At 37.4% G+C, this 17,836-nt stretch overlaps 1 protein-coding gene across 2 annotated transcripts in view; it reads right to left on the bottom strand.

Moving 5' to 3' along the window:
* Positions 1 to 17,836, bottom strand: part of FCHSD1 (FCH and double SH3 domains 1) — a 63,551-nt gene that overhangs the window by 15,916 nt on the left and 29,799 nt on the right. For both annotated transcript variants that reach the window (XM_072400606.1, XM_072400607.1), the window contains exons 7-11: positions 16,913 to 16,976; positions 14,056 to 14,184; positions 5,607 to 5,729; positions 3,767 to 3,862; positions 1,051 to 1,170 (exon numbers count right to left, since the gene is read on the bottom strand). In XM_072400606.1, coding sequence (XP_072256707.1) covers positions 1,051 to 1,170; positions 3,767 to 3,862; positions 5,607 to 5,729; positions 14,056 to 14,184; positions 16,913 to 16,976 — 532 coding nt within the window. The remainder of the gene's footprint in view (positions 1 to 1,050; positions 1,171 to 3,766; positions 3,863 to 5,606; positions 5,730 to 14,055; positions 14,185 to 16,912; positions 16,977 to 17,836) is intronic.

Raw genomic sequence — 17,836 nt, 5'->3', positions numbered from 1 at the left:
ATGATCGCCAGTAAAAAGCTGTCGGATAAGCGCGGCTCCGTGCGCGAGCTTTTCCGGTTGTTGAATAGCGCGATCGCGCACGATTCCGGATCGCTAATACGAATGCGCGACCGATAATCCGATTTTGCTTGATGAATCAGGGGCTTGGTCTCTTCTTGATATGAAGGTTGTTATCATAAGGTGACAATATTGTCCATTTATGCTCCTGCTTTGCCACCTTTTTATTTGGGTTCTGGGAAATGGCCATTTCAACACATATTGCATTATGCAAGTGTGCCCAAATGCTGTCACTATTAGGAACCCTACCCGGAAAAATGTCATGCAGCCATTGGAGTGCATGTTTATAGTTGGAAAATGGCTCATAATAACTACACGAGATCAGCAGCACTGAAATGCAACAAAAATGAAATTATTTTTTAATAAAGAAATTGGCATTAGTGGTTTTAGCAATACACTACAATTTATGTTTAAATCCACTTTAAGGGTGGACTGTAGATACCAAAAAAGTAAAAGCACAGAAATATAAAAATAAATTTTCTCCTAAATGAAACAACTCTTAACGGATACTGGTACTCTCAATGACAGCAATCACCAGCAGCTGTTAACACGGGGAACGGATTGGGTTAAGTTGAAAGCTAACGCCAACAGGTTCCCAGGCATTCATATAGCATTAACAGTTATTTTGCAGTACCTAAATTGTACACCACAGGTATACAGTAACTACCTGGACAGGTTTGGCATTTTAGACTTTGTTCCCTAAATGGTTTCTATTGATTGTTCTTACAAACATCATTTGGTATTGTCATTGTTTCCTTTTATCATTTTGAAAATACTGGACACAATAAATGCCGTGTCTGTAGATTTAATAAACAGTAAAGCTGTTTTACACACTGGGTGTTAAACACAAGGTCAAGAAATAAAAATTAATACAAAGTAGAATGACACAAAAATAAGAAAGAAATAGGAAAGAGATAAAAAAAACTCTAGAGAAAACATTTCTTCAAAATGAACAACTGACATGAAGCACAATAATCAAGCCTGTAGACTAACCCTTTCACCATGGGTTTTCAGTTTATAATCTCTAGCTGCTCGACTTGTCCACCTTCGCGCCTCTTTATCCAATACATTCTCTGCTTCCGGACCTTTAACAAGAGTTTCTAGCTTTGAAACCTGTCAAATATAATATATAAAACAAAATATAATATATACAACTAAAAACACAAAACCCTATGTAAAAGAATTATAGAATTATAATATTAGATCATTAGATCTACATTACAAGAAAGATATGTACTAAATGTCAGCCCATTTTTAATAAAATATTTTATACACAAACCCAGATTGTAAAACATTGAGAGATAGCATTTGCTCCCAATGAAAGAACCCGATATCACAATCATTTTACATCTTACACAGGTCAAATCATAGGCCTAAATCTATTCTTTTTTTCCTAGAAAATCTGTCTGGAAGTCTGGAAAGAGTGCTGACCAAGGTTTGTAGGGCGGTAAAAGGAATTAGGCAGGTTTGTATATTTAGTAGGATTTATTTTCTGTCTTCTAACAACCTGCACCAAAATCCCAGGCCTGAACAAGAAAAATGTCATGCCTTAGTATGTGCATCTGTAATGTCTAAGGCTTCACTGCTTGACAGTAAAAGATCTTTAAAGGTGGAAGGTGTGTGAGTGTTTTTTTAGAATACATACTAATGTGTCTCTAATCAATTATCCTATTGGTACTACAGAATGCTATATAAATCACCGTATCTCAATGTGAACTAGGTAAGTTCTATTTGTTTTTGCATGTTGGAAGATAAGTGAACTAACTCCCTAACATTCATTTCACCTAAACATTTCAAAAACATAATTTAAAGGTATTTAAAGGGCCAAATATAGTATAGCTAAAAGTATAGCTGTAGAAAGGACATTTGGCTGGGTCTGCATACTCCTTAAGACACTGAAGAACAGATCAGTATTCTGATACAAAAACAGTGCGCAGTGCATGCATCATGAACTTGGAGGTATTCACAGCAGAAAAGTATAGCCCTTAAAGAACAATAGGTAAGCATACAGTAAACCAGAAATAAATATAGGGGCTGATGTTGCTTCTGAAACTGCTTTTGTTTTAGTAACTTTGGAGATCAGCAGGTTTCAAAAATTTTCTGAATCACTTTCATAAGAAGCAAACATATCAGAAGAAGTAAAATGTGACTTCTTTACAAGCTTATCCCAGGCCTTTGACAAAGTAATAAGGTCAAATACAGGCAAGTAACCAGCATTTGTCTGGATGAGAGGTCAGCAATGGAAGCTTGCATGTTTCCCTCAAGGAGGGAGCTTCTGAAAGGCAACACTAAAATATTTTTTAAACAAAAAAAGTACAGCAGGAATTGATTTCTGGCCATGACCTAACCAACCAATTTTGTCTTTCATCATTCAGTTTTTGTACTTGTCCAGCCAATTATTACTGCATCCTAATTTTTTAAAACAGAGCTAGGCAGAGCTTGACAGGGAATGCATTGGTTAAAGGATGGTTTTTTTTGTAAAAGGTCCAACCCCCCTTTACTAGTTCCTCAAAACAGTTAACTGTGTCAAAAGATTCTAGGAAAATATTGCCAAGTACAGCAAAAATATTGGCATAAGAATTTATTTTAGGGAAACTGATCCTGGCCCTTGAATGCACCTGTGTGTTTTTGTGACATGTAGGAAGTGAAGTGAGGGGTGGGTGAGAACCCACATAGGCAAAACACTGCTGTATTGAAACCAATGCATATAATTGAGAATGCACTGCAAGATAACTGCAATTTCTAAAATAATTTAGTAGAATATATAAATCATCAAGACTGGCCTCTGCTTGTTGTAAAGTTAGAGATCCCTATTTCTCTTTGGAGAGCTTTTTGATTAATATTTGTGTTTTTTAATTGTGAACAGGGTGGGAAAGGGTCAGTATCTCAGTCATGATGTTGGCTATTGTATGGTATGTGTCTGCTCATTAGGGAAGATTTTATCTCACTTTGTGGTCAGAGACAAAAATAATGAAGCTTGAAAAAAAAGTCCCATCAAGACTGTACTAAATTCCTGTTTAAAAGTGAATAGGGGTGGAGCGAATGGTATACCCCCTGTATGGTTACCAATAAGGGGGGAGGGGAAACTCTCCAGACTCAACCCAAATGGTATTTGTCTCCGCTGAAGTGAAAAACTATGTATTGACTGGTGCTGGGCTGCAGGGCAGTATACAGCCTCCTCAGGGCTTCTCCTTGGCCTTCAGAACCATAGATTGGGAAATAGATCAGGATCAAATATCCTAAAACCACTCATTTGTGAAGCTAGCAATACACTTAGAAAAGTATTTTGTTTACATACCTCTTTGTTATAGGTGGCCTTACCCTTGCTATTCACATCCTCAGGTGTGAGATATTTTCTGTGCTGGTTCCAATTGTGCAATTATCTCCCTTATAGACCTAAACTGATCTGTATACCTAGCTTCTCTAGATCCAGCTTCTTTAAGTGTGTTCATATCATAGCATATAATAAAGACGTGTTATACTGCATCTTATAACTCCAGACTGCAAAACTCATTTAGAATAAGCAAGTCAATAATAGCTTCATCCAATGATAAATTGAAGTTTTCTAACCTCTACAGAAACATTTTAATATTAAATTTTTTATTGCATCTCTTTATAGGAAGGATCTATGCATCTGTGAGTTAGGAACTGGGATTATAGAGCAGAATCCATATACATATCAAGTACTAGGATGACACATTCCACATACCTTGTCTGCGCCCACAGGGTTGAACTGCTGAATAGGTACTGGAGAGAACAGGTTGGTGTCTTTTAGAAAAAGCTGTAAATTCTGTTGACGGGTAACCTGAATAAGGAGTAGAGAAGGTTATGTCAATAGATTGCCAGCAGTAATTTGTTTTATGAAGATTCAGAGAATGATATGCAAGTGGGGAACATAAAGTGTAACTAACATCACAAAAATAAATTAACTGACTGATAACTGTGGGGCCATTTGTACAGTGCATGAAATACTTGCCCAGGTTTAGTCCACGTCTTAGTTTAAATAAACTATAAACTCATTTTGAATTTCCGAATTCCATTGATGAAAAGTGTAGAAGGACTTCAGTCAGTTAGATCATAACATTTTTGCTGATGGTACAAGTAATTTATAGTTTAATCAAAATTTGGACCATACACACATATGTCTATATTTACTGTGCTTTTCTCCAGATAGACAGAGCATTGTTTGGTAGTAAAATCAATTAATTTTCAATCAACATTTATATATAGCTGACAGAACTGAAAGTTATAACACCAATTCAACCATCACATCCAAAGTCCAGCAAGAGACAGTATATTGGAGTTTTGATTATAACAAATATAAAGTGCACCAGTGCCAAGTCTGAGCATTAAACAATGTAAATATCCTAAACAATCCCTGAAGCTGCCTTTAATGTAAAGGTACTCATTATTAAAGATCCAAAAGGGTCACAAGAAATTGGCCAGCAGTCCGCCACATTAAAGAAACACAGAGTTATCAGCCAGTGAGGTGACATTGAAAATTAATTTCTCTGCTAAAGGGCTTTTATTGTTTGTCCAAAATATGTAGATATTTAATTTTGCATGACCTGGGAACAGGTAATTTTTAGGGGACTTAGGGGATGTACACATACCCAGCCTTTCTTAACTAGTGGGAATAGAATGGAGTTACCTTTTATATACATTCATATATACAATTTACCTTCAGAAGGTGTTACCCTGTGAAGTTGGGAATTAAAGTGGACATTTCAATAAAATGAGGCAAGTGGGCATTTCTGACAGGTTATAAAAATACAGCTTGCCTGGTTAGTGTTCTGATCCTGTGCCTTTAATACCTTCATACAGGTGTTCAACTCCCTGACACCGAATATGCCCAACAGTTACCTGCATGCGTGTTTCAACTGTGTGATTGAAAGATCAGCTTGATGTGCAAGCAACTAGTTTTCATAATCTCTCAAGTAACTAGAGATAGTAAAGTGCTGTATTTCTAGTTTGCCTGTAAATTCTTCTATTCTACTCCTAATACAGATTGTTCAACATCATGCAGAATGCAGCCTATACAACATGCAATGAAGGCTTCCTACCTATATATATATGCTTCCTTTATGATCACAGCTGGGTAGCTGAAGCTGCCTATTCTGTATTACACAATCTCTCTTATATCAGTAATAAACCTCCACTGTTCGTCTGGGGAGTAATTTTTACAGCTTTGTCCACAAAGACAAAAACAAATGAGACATAGTTTCTAGATTCCCCTTTTCCGGTATTGTTTTTACCTGACAAGTTAGTTACAAACAATTGCTCCACTTCCTATCTCTATTATATATGGCTCCTGGCTTTAAAGGACTTTATGTATCCAGTATCAGAAAAAAGGCTGGTACAAGTACTTTTTACCTACTTTTTTTACAACCACCCTCCTTAATAGGAACCTACTAGAAAAAGTATTATGCAGGATTGCCAAGCCACATCCAACACTGGAAGTGCCCAATTTCTGAAATCAGTGTTCGCTCTGGGTTAGAACTGAATTGGCCACAGCTGTGATAGATTTTAACTAAATTCAACAATCTTACCTGTAGAGAAGCCTCAAGGTTGTCTGCAAACCGTTCCTGTGTTGACTTGCAGATATTAAGCTCAGTCTTGTTGATTAGTGAAAGGTAGTCCCGTAGTCTCTCATAAAGATCCCCATCTAAACACTAAAAAATGGTGGCATGGAGGGAAAAAAATATTATGTCAAAGCAATGGAATGAACAAAACTTAAAAGAAAAGAGTTTGAGACATTAAACGTATATTAATTCTACATAAAGAGCAGCATTGATCATTCTGCTGGCTGACTGCACCGATTTGGGATAAATACACAAAGGACATCAAGATTCAAGTAAAAATGCACATGATTCCTACATGCAAGGATTTTAAACATTAATTAAACATTTTTTTGGATGGTGGGGGATTGGCACCAACACCTTTTGGTCCTTCTAGTTGCATTTAACTTGCATGGAACTTGCATGTGCTGGGACCAGAACAATGACACAGACTATAACATACTGTAATAACTGAGTCAAATGTACTGACTAAGACAACAACAAAGTTTGAACACTGTGTGGTGCTAGTTGCTTTACTTTTACTTTACATTTATAGAAACTGAAAGCAACAGTTAATATTTAAACAATAACTAGAACAAACAACATCCTTGCCAAGAAGGTTTTGCATCATGAGGTGTAGATAGCATATAACTGAACAAGATACAGCATTCAATGAGAGCTGATAGGATCTGAAAACTTGCAAACAGATAAGGAAAAATACATCTGATTAAAGCAAATAATTATTTTATGTAAACAGATAAAAAAAGTTAATATTAAAAAACAACAAGCTCTTGTCAGCTTACTTCTAATACACACAGTAGCCACATACAGAGGAGTCTATCATTGTGATATGAATCTACACCTCCTGGTGGAGTCCTGAATATGAATAGTGGAAAGAACAACATTTGGGCTTAGTTTATGGAAAATACATTGCTAGCAGATCTAATCAGTGCCCCCTTAAAGTGAACCTGTGGTTTAGCTTTGGACCCTTGAGTATTTATATATACAGGTTGACATTCAAAATCCGGCAACCTCCGAATCTGAGGAGTACCAGATTTTCGAAAATGGATTTTTGATTCTGGATTTTTGAAGGTTATATATGCTGTATATATTAAAATGAAATAACACTAAATGAAAAGCAAATGAAACTTTAATGTTCACCAACTAAATAAAACAGTTTTATAGCCTTTTAGTTAAACTAAACAGTAACTGACAGTAACAGCATCCTCAGCAACAGCTTCAATTTGTGGAGGAACCGAACAGCTAACTGTGGAGTACAGCGCCATCAAAACATAAACGACGCCTCCAGAAAACAGTGTAAATTTTGAAATCCATGCCAGAAAACTGAACGATCCGGATTTTTGAAAGTCAATCTGTATGTATCAAACCATTGATGAGCTTTAAGGCCACCCTCAAAATTTTGCAGTGCTTTAAAGTGAAACTTTACTGTAAAAATAAAAACTGTGAGCAGGCTGATTGTTTATTGCAGAAAAGGCAGGCAATGTCTCTTCTGAAATAGCATAAACCTACCTGCCTGTTCACAATATTTTTCTATTTTGTACACTAAGCTACATGTGCATAGTGTGAATCCTGCAATACTCGGCATATTCAGCGGCAGGAATGAATTACTTCATTATAGCCCAGCCAATCAAGATGACCAAAGATCCTGAACCCAAACTGGACTGAATGTAGATGACGCCATCTGCAATTAAGCAAGGAGTACCTTTAAAAATTCCAAACATGCATTTGCCTTCTGCAATAAACAACCTGTCTGCTAGCATTTTTTTTTTTTACTTTTACAATATAGTTCCTCTTTATATATGTTACACCATGCAATATTATGTAGTGAGATAAGACAGACTGTTTTTTCAAAAGGCTGTCAATACATCCCAAGGGCAAAGGAAACTTTATCTGACCCTTTTATGAAGTATACTGCAAAGCAGTGTCTATGTTATGGAATGCTGCAACTGATGTCCTTTGCTTTACTACAATGGTGTGCCATTTATAATGAATAGAGCAGTAATATGCAGGCATGTGAATGCTGTGGTAGTATACACTGCAGAACCACACATGTTAAGGTAACCTTAAACAAGCTAATAATACCCCATGTAGCTGCTGCAGGCACGGTGGAGTAATTCAACTTTGGAGCTCACTGCAAAGACACTGAAGTCACACACCATGGGTTATTAGAAATTAGACTGTTGTCCAATTCTGCTGTCATATCAATTCACTTAAACCTTTCAGAAAGTGAGGGCACTAAAATGGGTATTTCAGTATCAGGGAGTTGACATCCAGAATCACTCCCTGGCAAATTCTGTGGCCAAAAAAAAGGCGTGTCACCCAGTCCACACACTAAATTCCTTTTAAAGTGTAACTCCACATTTATTTTGTAGCCATTTTTTATGCTATATTAAATTGTTGTAATTAAATATATTAAATTCATAAAAGAGAATGCTTTTACTGGATACATGAAATCCCCAACCTCCACCAGAAAGTGGCTATTAAACATTCAATAAAAATACTGTTCTTCTGAAAACGACAAAAGTCTGACACTGGCGTCTTAGCATTTTTGGTATATGGATTGTCATTATTGATTCACTTTTATCAATAGTTAGAAGTTTGTGACTACATCCATTACACAGACTGTATTGATATTGCTGCACAAGTCAAAAGGATGGGTACTAAACGACTACTAAACCAGTTTTCTTCGAGAGGATGAGAAAATGAACATCACTTCTTCATTGATTACAGTGGCCTCGTCATTGCCATGTCTCCAGTCATTCCCAAAATCGAAATGCTAAACATTACAATCTAAAGAACATGGAGATTATTGATAATTGCAGTATATTTCAATGTATTTCCACTACAATTACTCAGAGACCAGAACTGAGCATAGCACTAGAAGTCTAGGCACACCTTGGTGATAATAAAAATAAATTGTACAGAATCAAAAAATAGTATATAGTATACACAAGCATTCAGTATATACCAGACACAGCTGGATGCACATAAAAGAATTTGTACATCCTAAATAACCTGGCTTGAGGATTTCCTTTAAGAATAATCAAGTACAAAGTTTATTATATACAAGAAAAACAAAAAGGACAAAAACACTGCCACTGCCTGACAAGAACTGCCAGTATAGCAGTGTTTGATCACTATCCATTAAACATTTGGGTTCCTTTGATCAGTTAATGTTTGTTAAATGCAATTATCAGCTAATAAAAAATCAATGGGTTTAAACATCCAGTACATTAGGTCTTACACAAATAAGTGCAAAAGCCTTACAAAAGCAAAACAGGCAATTGACAGTAACAATTACACCCCAAACACTACGTTAAGAAAGGGAAAATAGTTATTGCATTCTGCAAAATATATAATATTTAAACCCCTTTAACATTTTTATTTTAATACTGTTTTCCAGTAATGAATGAAGGATTATTTTTTTATAATGCTCTTTGTTACTGAAAGAGTAAAATAACCTATACACACAGAGTGATCTAGGTCTCCAATGGTCTAACAAAACTCTTACCAGTGTTCCAATTATCAGTGCTGCTTAGGGACAGTGGGCTTGTTGGACTATGTGATGAACAATGGCACCATACCTCCCTAATGCGGAGCTGGTATCCCAAACAGGATCTCACTAACCTTTATTATCAGTTCTCCTTGGCCATTGCTATAAGCACAATGATTTACAAACCTCAGCCACACTATGGCCCCGATTTATTAAAGCTCTCCAAGGCTGGAGAGAATACACTTTCACCAGTGAAGCTGGGTGATCCAACAAACCTGGGATGGATCTGGTCCAGGATTCAAAGCATTTGCTAGCAAATAGCAAATAACATTGAAGAAATTCATTCCAGGTTTGCTTGATCACCTAGCTTCACTGGTGAAAGTGTATTCTCTCCAGCCTTGGAGAGCTTTATTAAATCAGGCCCTATGTGTCTGTGCTTCTGCAGGCACAGTTAGCACAGGAGGTACAACCTTGCAGTGCAGTGACTTAAATGCACTAAATCGCTTTCTGACTCCACTGAGTGTAAGTTTAGCAGAAGCAACAGAAAAATTGTAAACTTCAGCAAGGGCAGTAGAGTTTTGAGGTTACAGCATTGCCTCTCATACAGTGTATCAGCATGCTTGTGGACAGACCACTTTTGCATGCAGACTACCCTGGAAAATGCCCACACATGAAGAAGAGACTAAATTACTAACAAGATAGAAAGCAAACAGTTGAATAGGAGGGCCAGGGAAGCATTAATGGGAATAGAGTGGGCTGAATGATCATGTTTTACCAGCAGACAAAAAATGAGGCGCAATCAAGATACCTGCTGCAGCCTTTAAAGCTTGTTGTATGAAAGTCACACTTTGAAGAAATTGAACTGATCATTAGGTACTGTATGTAAAAAGTAAGATTAGACTAAAGTTCAGCTAAGGTTTGGGAATGTATCACTATATTCACACTAATTATAATATTACTTAGCACATGTAAAAGGTAGATCATTGACATTAGTAACCTGCGCAGTACATATATATATACCGTGTTTCCCCGAAAATAAGACACTGTCTTATATTTTTTTTTTGGCTCCCAAAAACACACTAGGTCTTATTTTCAGGGGATGTCTTATTTTTCCATGAAGAAGACTACAGTACACATTTATTGTTGCAGGCTTTTTACTTTCAGTTTGGCTCAGGAATAGACACGCCCTGCAGCCAGCATCAAAGACACACATGCTGCAGCCAGCATAAAGGACACACACGCAGGATGAGATATCTGGAGCTGTCTCGGTGAGTACTTTTTTAATTTACTGGTATGTATGTTTTTATTTTCTTTTTCTCCTAGGTCTTATTTTCGGGGTAGGTCTTATATTAGGGCAGGTTTACAAAATAGTGCTAGGTCTTACTTTCGGGGTAGGTCTTATTTTCGGGGTAGGTCTTATATTAGGGCAGGTTTACAAAATAGTGCTAGGTCTTACTTTCGGGGTAGGTCTTATTTTCGGGGAAACACGGTGTATATATATATATATATATATATTGAATATATATATAAAACACTCATATCTCACAAACATATCACTCTATTATTGACATCAGTAAACTGTAAAACATTTTCACAGCATTTTTTATGAAGCAGAGACAGCACATTCACAACTGCTCTGCATTTTTACAATCCCAACATTTGCATTTTTTTTCCAAAATCCATCATTATTGGTAGTGTACCTGAAATTTTACTTCCTTGTAAAATTCCTAACATCAGATTTAAAGAACAGCAAACTTATATAAATGACATTCTTTTAAATATAAAGTAATCTTATGTTTAAGACAGAATTTAGCTCATGTGGTGATAAAAGAGTACAATGACTCACAAAAGTTTTCCGTGTATATTTATAGCCATGATTGAAACAAAACTGTGTGCAACTGAGTGCATATAAACACTATTGGGTGAGAATACAGCAAGACTTCTTTGATGACTGCAAAAACAAAAAGCAGACTAACATAAACATATATGACAACAGTTACATCTTGCAGCATCAAAGTATCAACTGCAGTGTCCCTAAACTGCATATGATTAAAATAGGAAAATTCAGCAGCAAGATTATCTTACCTAATTTTTGAAGACAATTTATGGAACCTTCACATTTTTAACACTAAACTCCAGGCAGATATAAAACACACAAAATATCAGTTTTATAATACAACTTATGTATCCTTCCATCATTCAACCAGGCAGACTGAGGATATCAAGTGGTGGAAAAGAAGTACTTTAGAGAACAACTGTAAGTGTAACTGTAAGTATTGCTGCAAAAGCTGCTTTTTTAATTTTATTAATATGCAATTTGTTACATTTTTAGAGTTCAGTTTTAAGAAAATTGGTATATTGATCCAGATAATACAGTTAAATTTCAAATTAGACTTAAACTTAAACATTCTGGTTTAAGGTGCAACAGCTCTTTGCCAGAGGCACAAATGGCGGCACCTTTGTCAATACGCCTACAGTTTCCATCAGTTTTAGCAACCTCACAACTGATCAACACATAGCAGGAGATGAATAAATTAACAGAAATTCTCTGGTCTCGCCTCTTTCCATAATGGTTTTGTGGTGTTGTGGTGGAGAAATGGGGGTTACACATGTTCTACAAAGCAAAAATAAATGTTGACTATATAGCTGTCCATTTGAAATCTATTAAAATATCAGAAAGCCAGCCAATCATTTAAAAACAAATGTTTGTGTTAGGAGATGCTTATCTGGCCGGCAATCCAATGCTGTGCACCAGCGCAGTATCACACCCTGTTTATTCTGTCCAGTGATATCACTTGCAGCAGTAAGGAGAACAAAGAAAAAGCAGCATCTCCCGTTCCCTTTTAGCCATGCAGACCAGTATATCTTTTCGACATGAGCTGAAGGGGATTTAGGAATAGGTTAATCCCTGGCTCCATTCCGCCCTGCCATTCGCTAAAAGGACTTTAAAGCCTTTTTGCTTTCAGTCAACAGTTGCCTGTTGTAGTGTTACGCTACTGCTGGGGTGTTATTAGATTTACTGTTGCTGACAGTGATTGTATGCTGCCTGGACAGACCTTGTGCCTGTGACCCAGACTTAGCTTTGTCTTAATCCTTGGATACCTCGTCTACTGCTAACCAGTGTATAACCGCTGGCTCTATTTTCTGGACTTGCCTCTGCTGGAATTCTTTGTACTGAATTTTCTGTGGGCTCCTGGTCCTGTTTCAGTCCTTCCCCAGACACCAACCCTTGCGTACAGAAGTCCGGGTCAACAGTGTGCTGGGAAGGGGCATCTAGTATCCCAAGTGCCAAGAGTGGGGGGCTTGCTATAGGCAGAGTGTGGTGTTAGATTGGGGGACTGGCATCAGGGCCTTACAGTTTGACTGCTTTGACCTGCAGTATTCCATAGAAGATAAATTGTAAGGCTGAACTAGTCCTATTACACCCAGTCAGAAACACAAAATTGTCTGTTGCTGATTTAAATTAGTAATAATCCTCAGATTTTTCAGATCTGATTTAAAAATAAAAAAGTGAAAATCAAACCCTGTGAACTAGGCCTAATAAGATGGCAGGGCACACTGGAATGTGCATGATTCCACAGAATCTGAAAATCTCCCTGTCTACCATAATGAAACGTTGCACATGTGAAATTCCTATATGCACATGAATAAAAATGGCTGCTGAAATCACAACACACCATTTGTGACTGCTAGTCATGCAGCAACATTGTAGTTCAAATCAGCCCAAGGGAAGAAGCTACATATGCAGGCAAGTTTACCTGCCACAAAGGTAAATCTATGAGGTCATAAAAGTATGCATAGATTACCACAGTGTAGGAACCTTGTAATGCCAAATAACTGTGTACTTTTTATTTGGCAGTAGGAAGCCTCTTCTTTTTAACTGTATGCTACACAGAGATCTCAATTTCAGCTCTGACTTGAAGCCCAGGCCTGCCCCTTATTATTGATATCATGAAAGTAATCTGCAATAGCCAACAGATATCTGAGAATGAGGAAAAGGTAATGGTTGGAACTTAGCACCAATGACTCTTGATTTAAGTCAGAGCTAAAGTCAAAGGCCCCGATTTATTAAAGCTCTCCAAGGCTGGAGAGAATACACTTTCACCAGTGAAGCTGGGTGGTCCAACAAACCTGGGATGAATCTGGTCCAGGATTCAAAGCATTTGTTAGCAAATAGCAAATTACATTGAAGAAATCCATTCCAGGTTTGCTTGATCACTTAGCCTCACTTGTAAAAGTGTATTCTCTCCAGTCTTGGAGAGCTTTAATAAATCAGGCCCAAAGCCTCTATGAAGAATGTTACCCAAGTTTGGGAGGCTCCCAGAAAACACAAAAAATGATCCATGGGTTACAAAGGTCCCTGGACATAAAAAGGACGTGCAGGTAGTATGCCTCCAGACAAGTTCCCTATAAACCACCCCAAATGACACAAAACTTCAAATTACAGAACATTAATGTTTATTTAAAATTGAATTAAGCATTACACATGATGACTATGGGGAGCCTAAAAATACAAGAAAAGACTTTGTAGTTTTTAGATAGTTTTTTGGTCAGCTTAAACATTTCAACACATTTAAAACTAAAGGAAAAATGAATTTGTAGTATGAATGAACCCAAAAACATAAATACATAGATGAAATACAAACACTGATGCACCTCCTTAAAGGTCTGTTAGCAAATATTTCCACATGAAATCTGTCCTAAATGGGTATACAGTAAGGGTAAACCTTTAAAACAAGTACCCCAAATTTACCCTTAAAATAACTGAGCATGCCTTACCATCACTGTATAAATTTTAAGACCAAACATAGTAGCCAATTCCACTAACTCAACTCTAAATATTTTATTATTCATTCATTTAATGTTTTTAAAATAAAGTTAAAGTGCAGCCTAAAAGCAAGCATCCATGTTGTCTGCATGACTCACCTTCATGATCTCAGGTAAATGTGTCAAGTAGTAAAGGTCAAGGTGGGCATTAGCAGCAGCCAAAGCCAAGAGGTACTCATTTCTTGCATCTGATAATTGCTGTGTGCAGACCACCACCTGTGTGGAGAACTTAAAAAAAAAAGTAATCAACAGGAACAACATGAAATCAAATAAGGTACATTAATTTGAAAATTATGCTTTACAGAAGATGACAATGAAAGGTAATTCAGGTAGTAGTATGGCATCAGGATCCCTTCCAACATTGAATCACCACTATACTTATGGTTCGTCTGAGAAAACAAGACTGGGATGTAGGGAAATTTAAAATCCTTTAGGGAATGTATCCTTATTTACTGAAATAACTTTTGACCAGAATTTTCCTTTAAAACTTCTCTTTACGTTTTCTGGGGCCCCCAAATCGGATACAACACCGTTCACCATGCACAAGTAAAGACAGCAACAATGATTTGTCCAGATTATGGGAAATTCTCACACATTGGCAAAGTGCCTAATGATGGATTACTGCACAGATCTGGGAAAAAATTGAAAGTAGACCAAGATCCAAGCAAGAATACACTGCACTTCTATTTAGACAACATTAGTTTACTCTGTGTTTTATATTTATTATACTATCTATGCATTTAGACTATTTTTTTTAAAGTGTATCCCAGTGTCCACCAAACCAGCTACATCCTATTCTGAAAAACAAAAATTTGAGATAGGGGGTGTGGTTTCAGAATAGCGGCGCAAGGACGTGCTCGATCAGGGCTCTGTCCTCAGCCCTGTTCCCCCCCTAAGCTCTGACATCCACATTCTGAGCCGATTCCCCGAGCTTCCCCCTGGTCATCTGTGCAGTCTCCCCAGCATCATCACAGAAGCCCGGGCACCAGTCTAGGGAATATGGCCTTACATTCCTGCTCCCCTTCCCACCTTGCGGGCCCATCATCTTCTGCCCTGCCTAACGTTGATACCCAGGCTACCAGGCCCTTTCACCTTAGCCATGGCACACCTCCTCATGTTCCACCCACAGTTCCTGCTGCATATGTTGAAATTACCTCGATCCTACACACCTTATCCACTAAAGCAGATACTGAAAATCTAGCAGCCAGATTGGAGAGAATTGGAGGAAATTTGCCAACACACCAATACTTTAGATACCAGGGTGCCTACACTAGAATCTGGTTCTAATGCCTTGGTTACCTGTTTACAAGTTATGGCAGACGCCCAAAAAAAGCTGCAAAGCTGTGTCCTGGAGCATCTCCCCTCTATTGTCCCCACTTACATCGGTTATAGGGAATGTTTTTTTTTTTCCCTCCAGGCCAGACTGACCCATTATTTTGAACTGTGGCCGCTCAGGGTCCACAGGATGTTAATTTTTTTCTACGGCAGACGGAATGGCCCTCTCTCGTGGAGATGAATCTGGACCCCCTCTTTGCACCACTGGGCTTCTGGAGAACTAGACATTTCCACCATTTCCTCCATTCTTTGCCCCCTCTGAGTATCGTAGATCTCTTACGGAATTCGAAGCTCTCTGTACTGAACAAGGCCCAGCTAGACATTTGACGTCATACCTATACTCTGTCAAGATGGCTCCCGAAGCAGATTATATCGCTTCATATTTAGTGAAAAGGCCACGACACATAAATACAAGCATACTGCAACCTGAAGCGGACCAGGTCATATCCATGGCTCAATGCTCATCTGTTAGCTCTGCATACCAAGAAACCGATTACAAAATTTTAACTAGATGGTATAGGGTGCCATCCTGGTTACATTCCGGGGTACCTTCCTCCATATTTTCTAGGAATGCTTGAGGATTTGTCCATTATGGGAAAAGGTACATAGCCTCCTCTCGCGTTTTACAGATCTCCCTATTCCGTTTGAAGCGAGACTCTTCCCTTTGTACTACACTACCGTTCCTAAGAAAACCTACCAGAACTTCCTCCTTATTAGGTTGATTGATATGGCCAGAGCTTGTATACCGGCCCTGTGGCGTAAAACAGGGACCCCCACTATGTCGCAATGGTTTCACCGAATTATTGATATATATATATATATATCACGGAACACCTGACAGCCTCCATAAGGGGCACGGAAGCCAAACACAATCAGCGTTGGTTCTATTGGACTCTGTTCTGAGAATCACCTATCTGGTAGCTCTCGAGAAACCTTGTAAGGCCCATCATTGTCTGTAAGACATATATCAGTTGGCTAATCTGTTTTTTTGTTTACCCATTCACTGTACTGACCCCTTGTTTAAAACTATAGTAATGAAGACATTTCTAGTTTTCTGTTGTGATGTTCACATTACAGCACTGAGACCCCTATTTCTCCTGCCCTTATTTGCTCCCCCCTTCTGTGTTTCCCTAATGATTAGTTTTTCTTTTTCTTAATGTTAAAAAATCTGAATTGAGTTCTATTGAACTAATTATTTTAGTGTGTGCTCCAACGTTGATGTTCTATAACGTTATATCTGTAGATTTCTGCCGTTTACATGCTGGACCTCTATGCAACTGTTTTAACTGTGAGTTTTTATATTGTTTGTAAACTGTATTGTCCGTGAACCTTTTCAATAAAGTTTAAATGCAAAAAAAAATTGAGATAATTCTGATCAGAGAAAGGAACTAGTAAATTTCATAAGAAAAACGAGTTATCAAACAAATTTCTGTACCAGACGAAACATTAACTGACTGTTTATTTTACATTTTAGGCTTCTGGCACAAGTCCTGACCTTAATTCATCTGGTAGTTCACTTAGGTCTTTAAGATGATAGTTGTCTGAATGTTCTAACAAGTAAAGCCAATATATTCAGCCTGCTGCCAGGAAAACTATTTCTGGATGTGATTATTATTCATACCTTGGCACTAAGCTTTTGCAGGCTGGTCTTGGAGTAAAAGATGCTATGATCACTCTTCTTCAACCTGATAATACAAAAAAAACAAGATTTTAATGGTAAGTCACCTATTCTGATCACAAGTCAAAAGAATCTCAAAAAGACACTCAAACTATTGAAGTTATATTAATCAACAAATGTAGTCAGAAAGTATGTGCTTTCTGACTACATTTGAGACGTGTATATGACATGAAGGGAAGTTTTCTAACCCAATATACACCCACTCATGTGCATGTTAGGTTATCTCCCCGTCACAAGCAACAAAGCATACACAGGGAGCACAGAGTAATCTCTTTGTATTGTTAATGAAACAGAAATCAATTTAAAAAAAATACAACCTACATGACTGATGGCAACACTGATGCTCTTTTGCTCCCCTAGCCTATACAAACATCAGAACTCCTTATATCTTAAAGATATAAGTAGCTTCACAACAGTGTCAAAATTATTATATGATTTGACAATCTGAACCTATTGATGGTATTTTAGGGAGGACTGTATTCTTATATAGAATAAAGGATATCAAAAACCTTCTAAAGGATATATATGAGGATAAAAGTGTAAATTAACATATCATTTTCTTGGAGTCCATTAGAAAACACAAGAAGTCTTCACTTTCGGGTTATACTGCCACATACAACATAACTACAAATTACTACCAGTGTTCCTCATGTTTTGTAAAAAAAAAAAAAGCAATATTGTATGATAGGTCAAGGAGGGACACAAGTAGTGTAACTTTTAGGGTTCAGAAGTAGGTAAAGTAATGGGAAGCAACAAAAAACAAACTGGGTGAAGAACAAGATAACTAGGGACTATACTTCTACAGCTTAAGGGCAACCTGAATTAACATACAAACAAATTTGGCATCAGAGAAAGCCACAGTATTTG

The sequence above is a fragment of the Pyxicephalus adspersus genome, chromosome 2 (genome assembly GCF_032062135.1).
Source record: "Pyxicephalus adspersus chromosome 2, UCB_Pads_2.0, whole genome shotgun sequence".
Taxonomy (NCBI): Eukaryota; Metazoa; Chordata; class Amphibia; order Anura; family Pyxicephalidae; genus Pyxicephalus; species Pyxicephalus adspersus.
The sequence above is the reverse complement of the archived record's forward strand: the minus strand, read 5'-3'. Positions and strand labels throughout refer to the sequence as shown.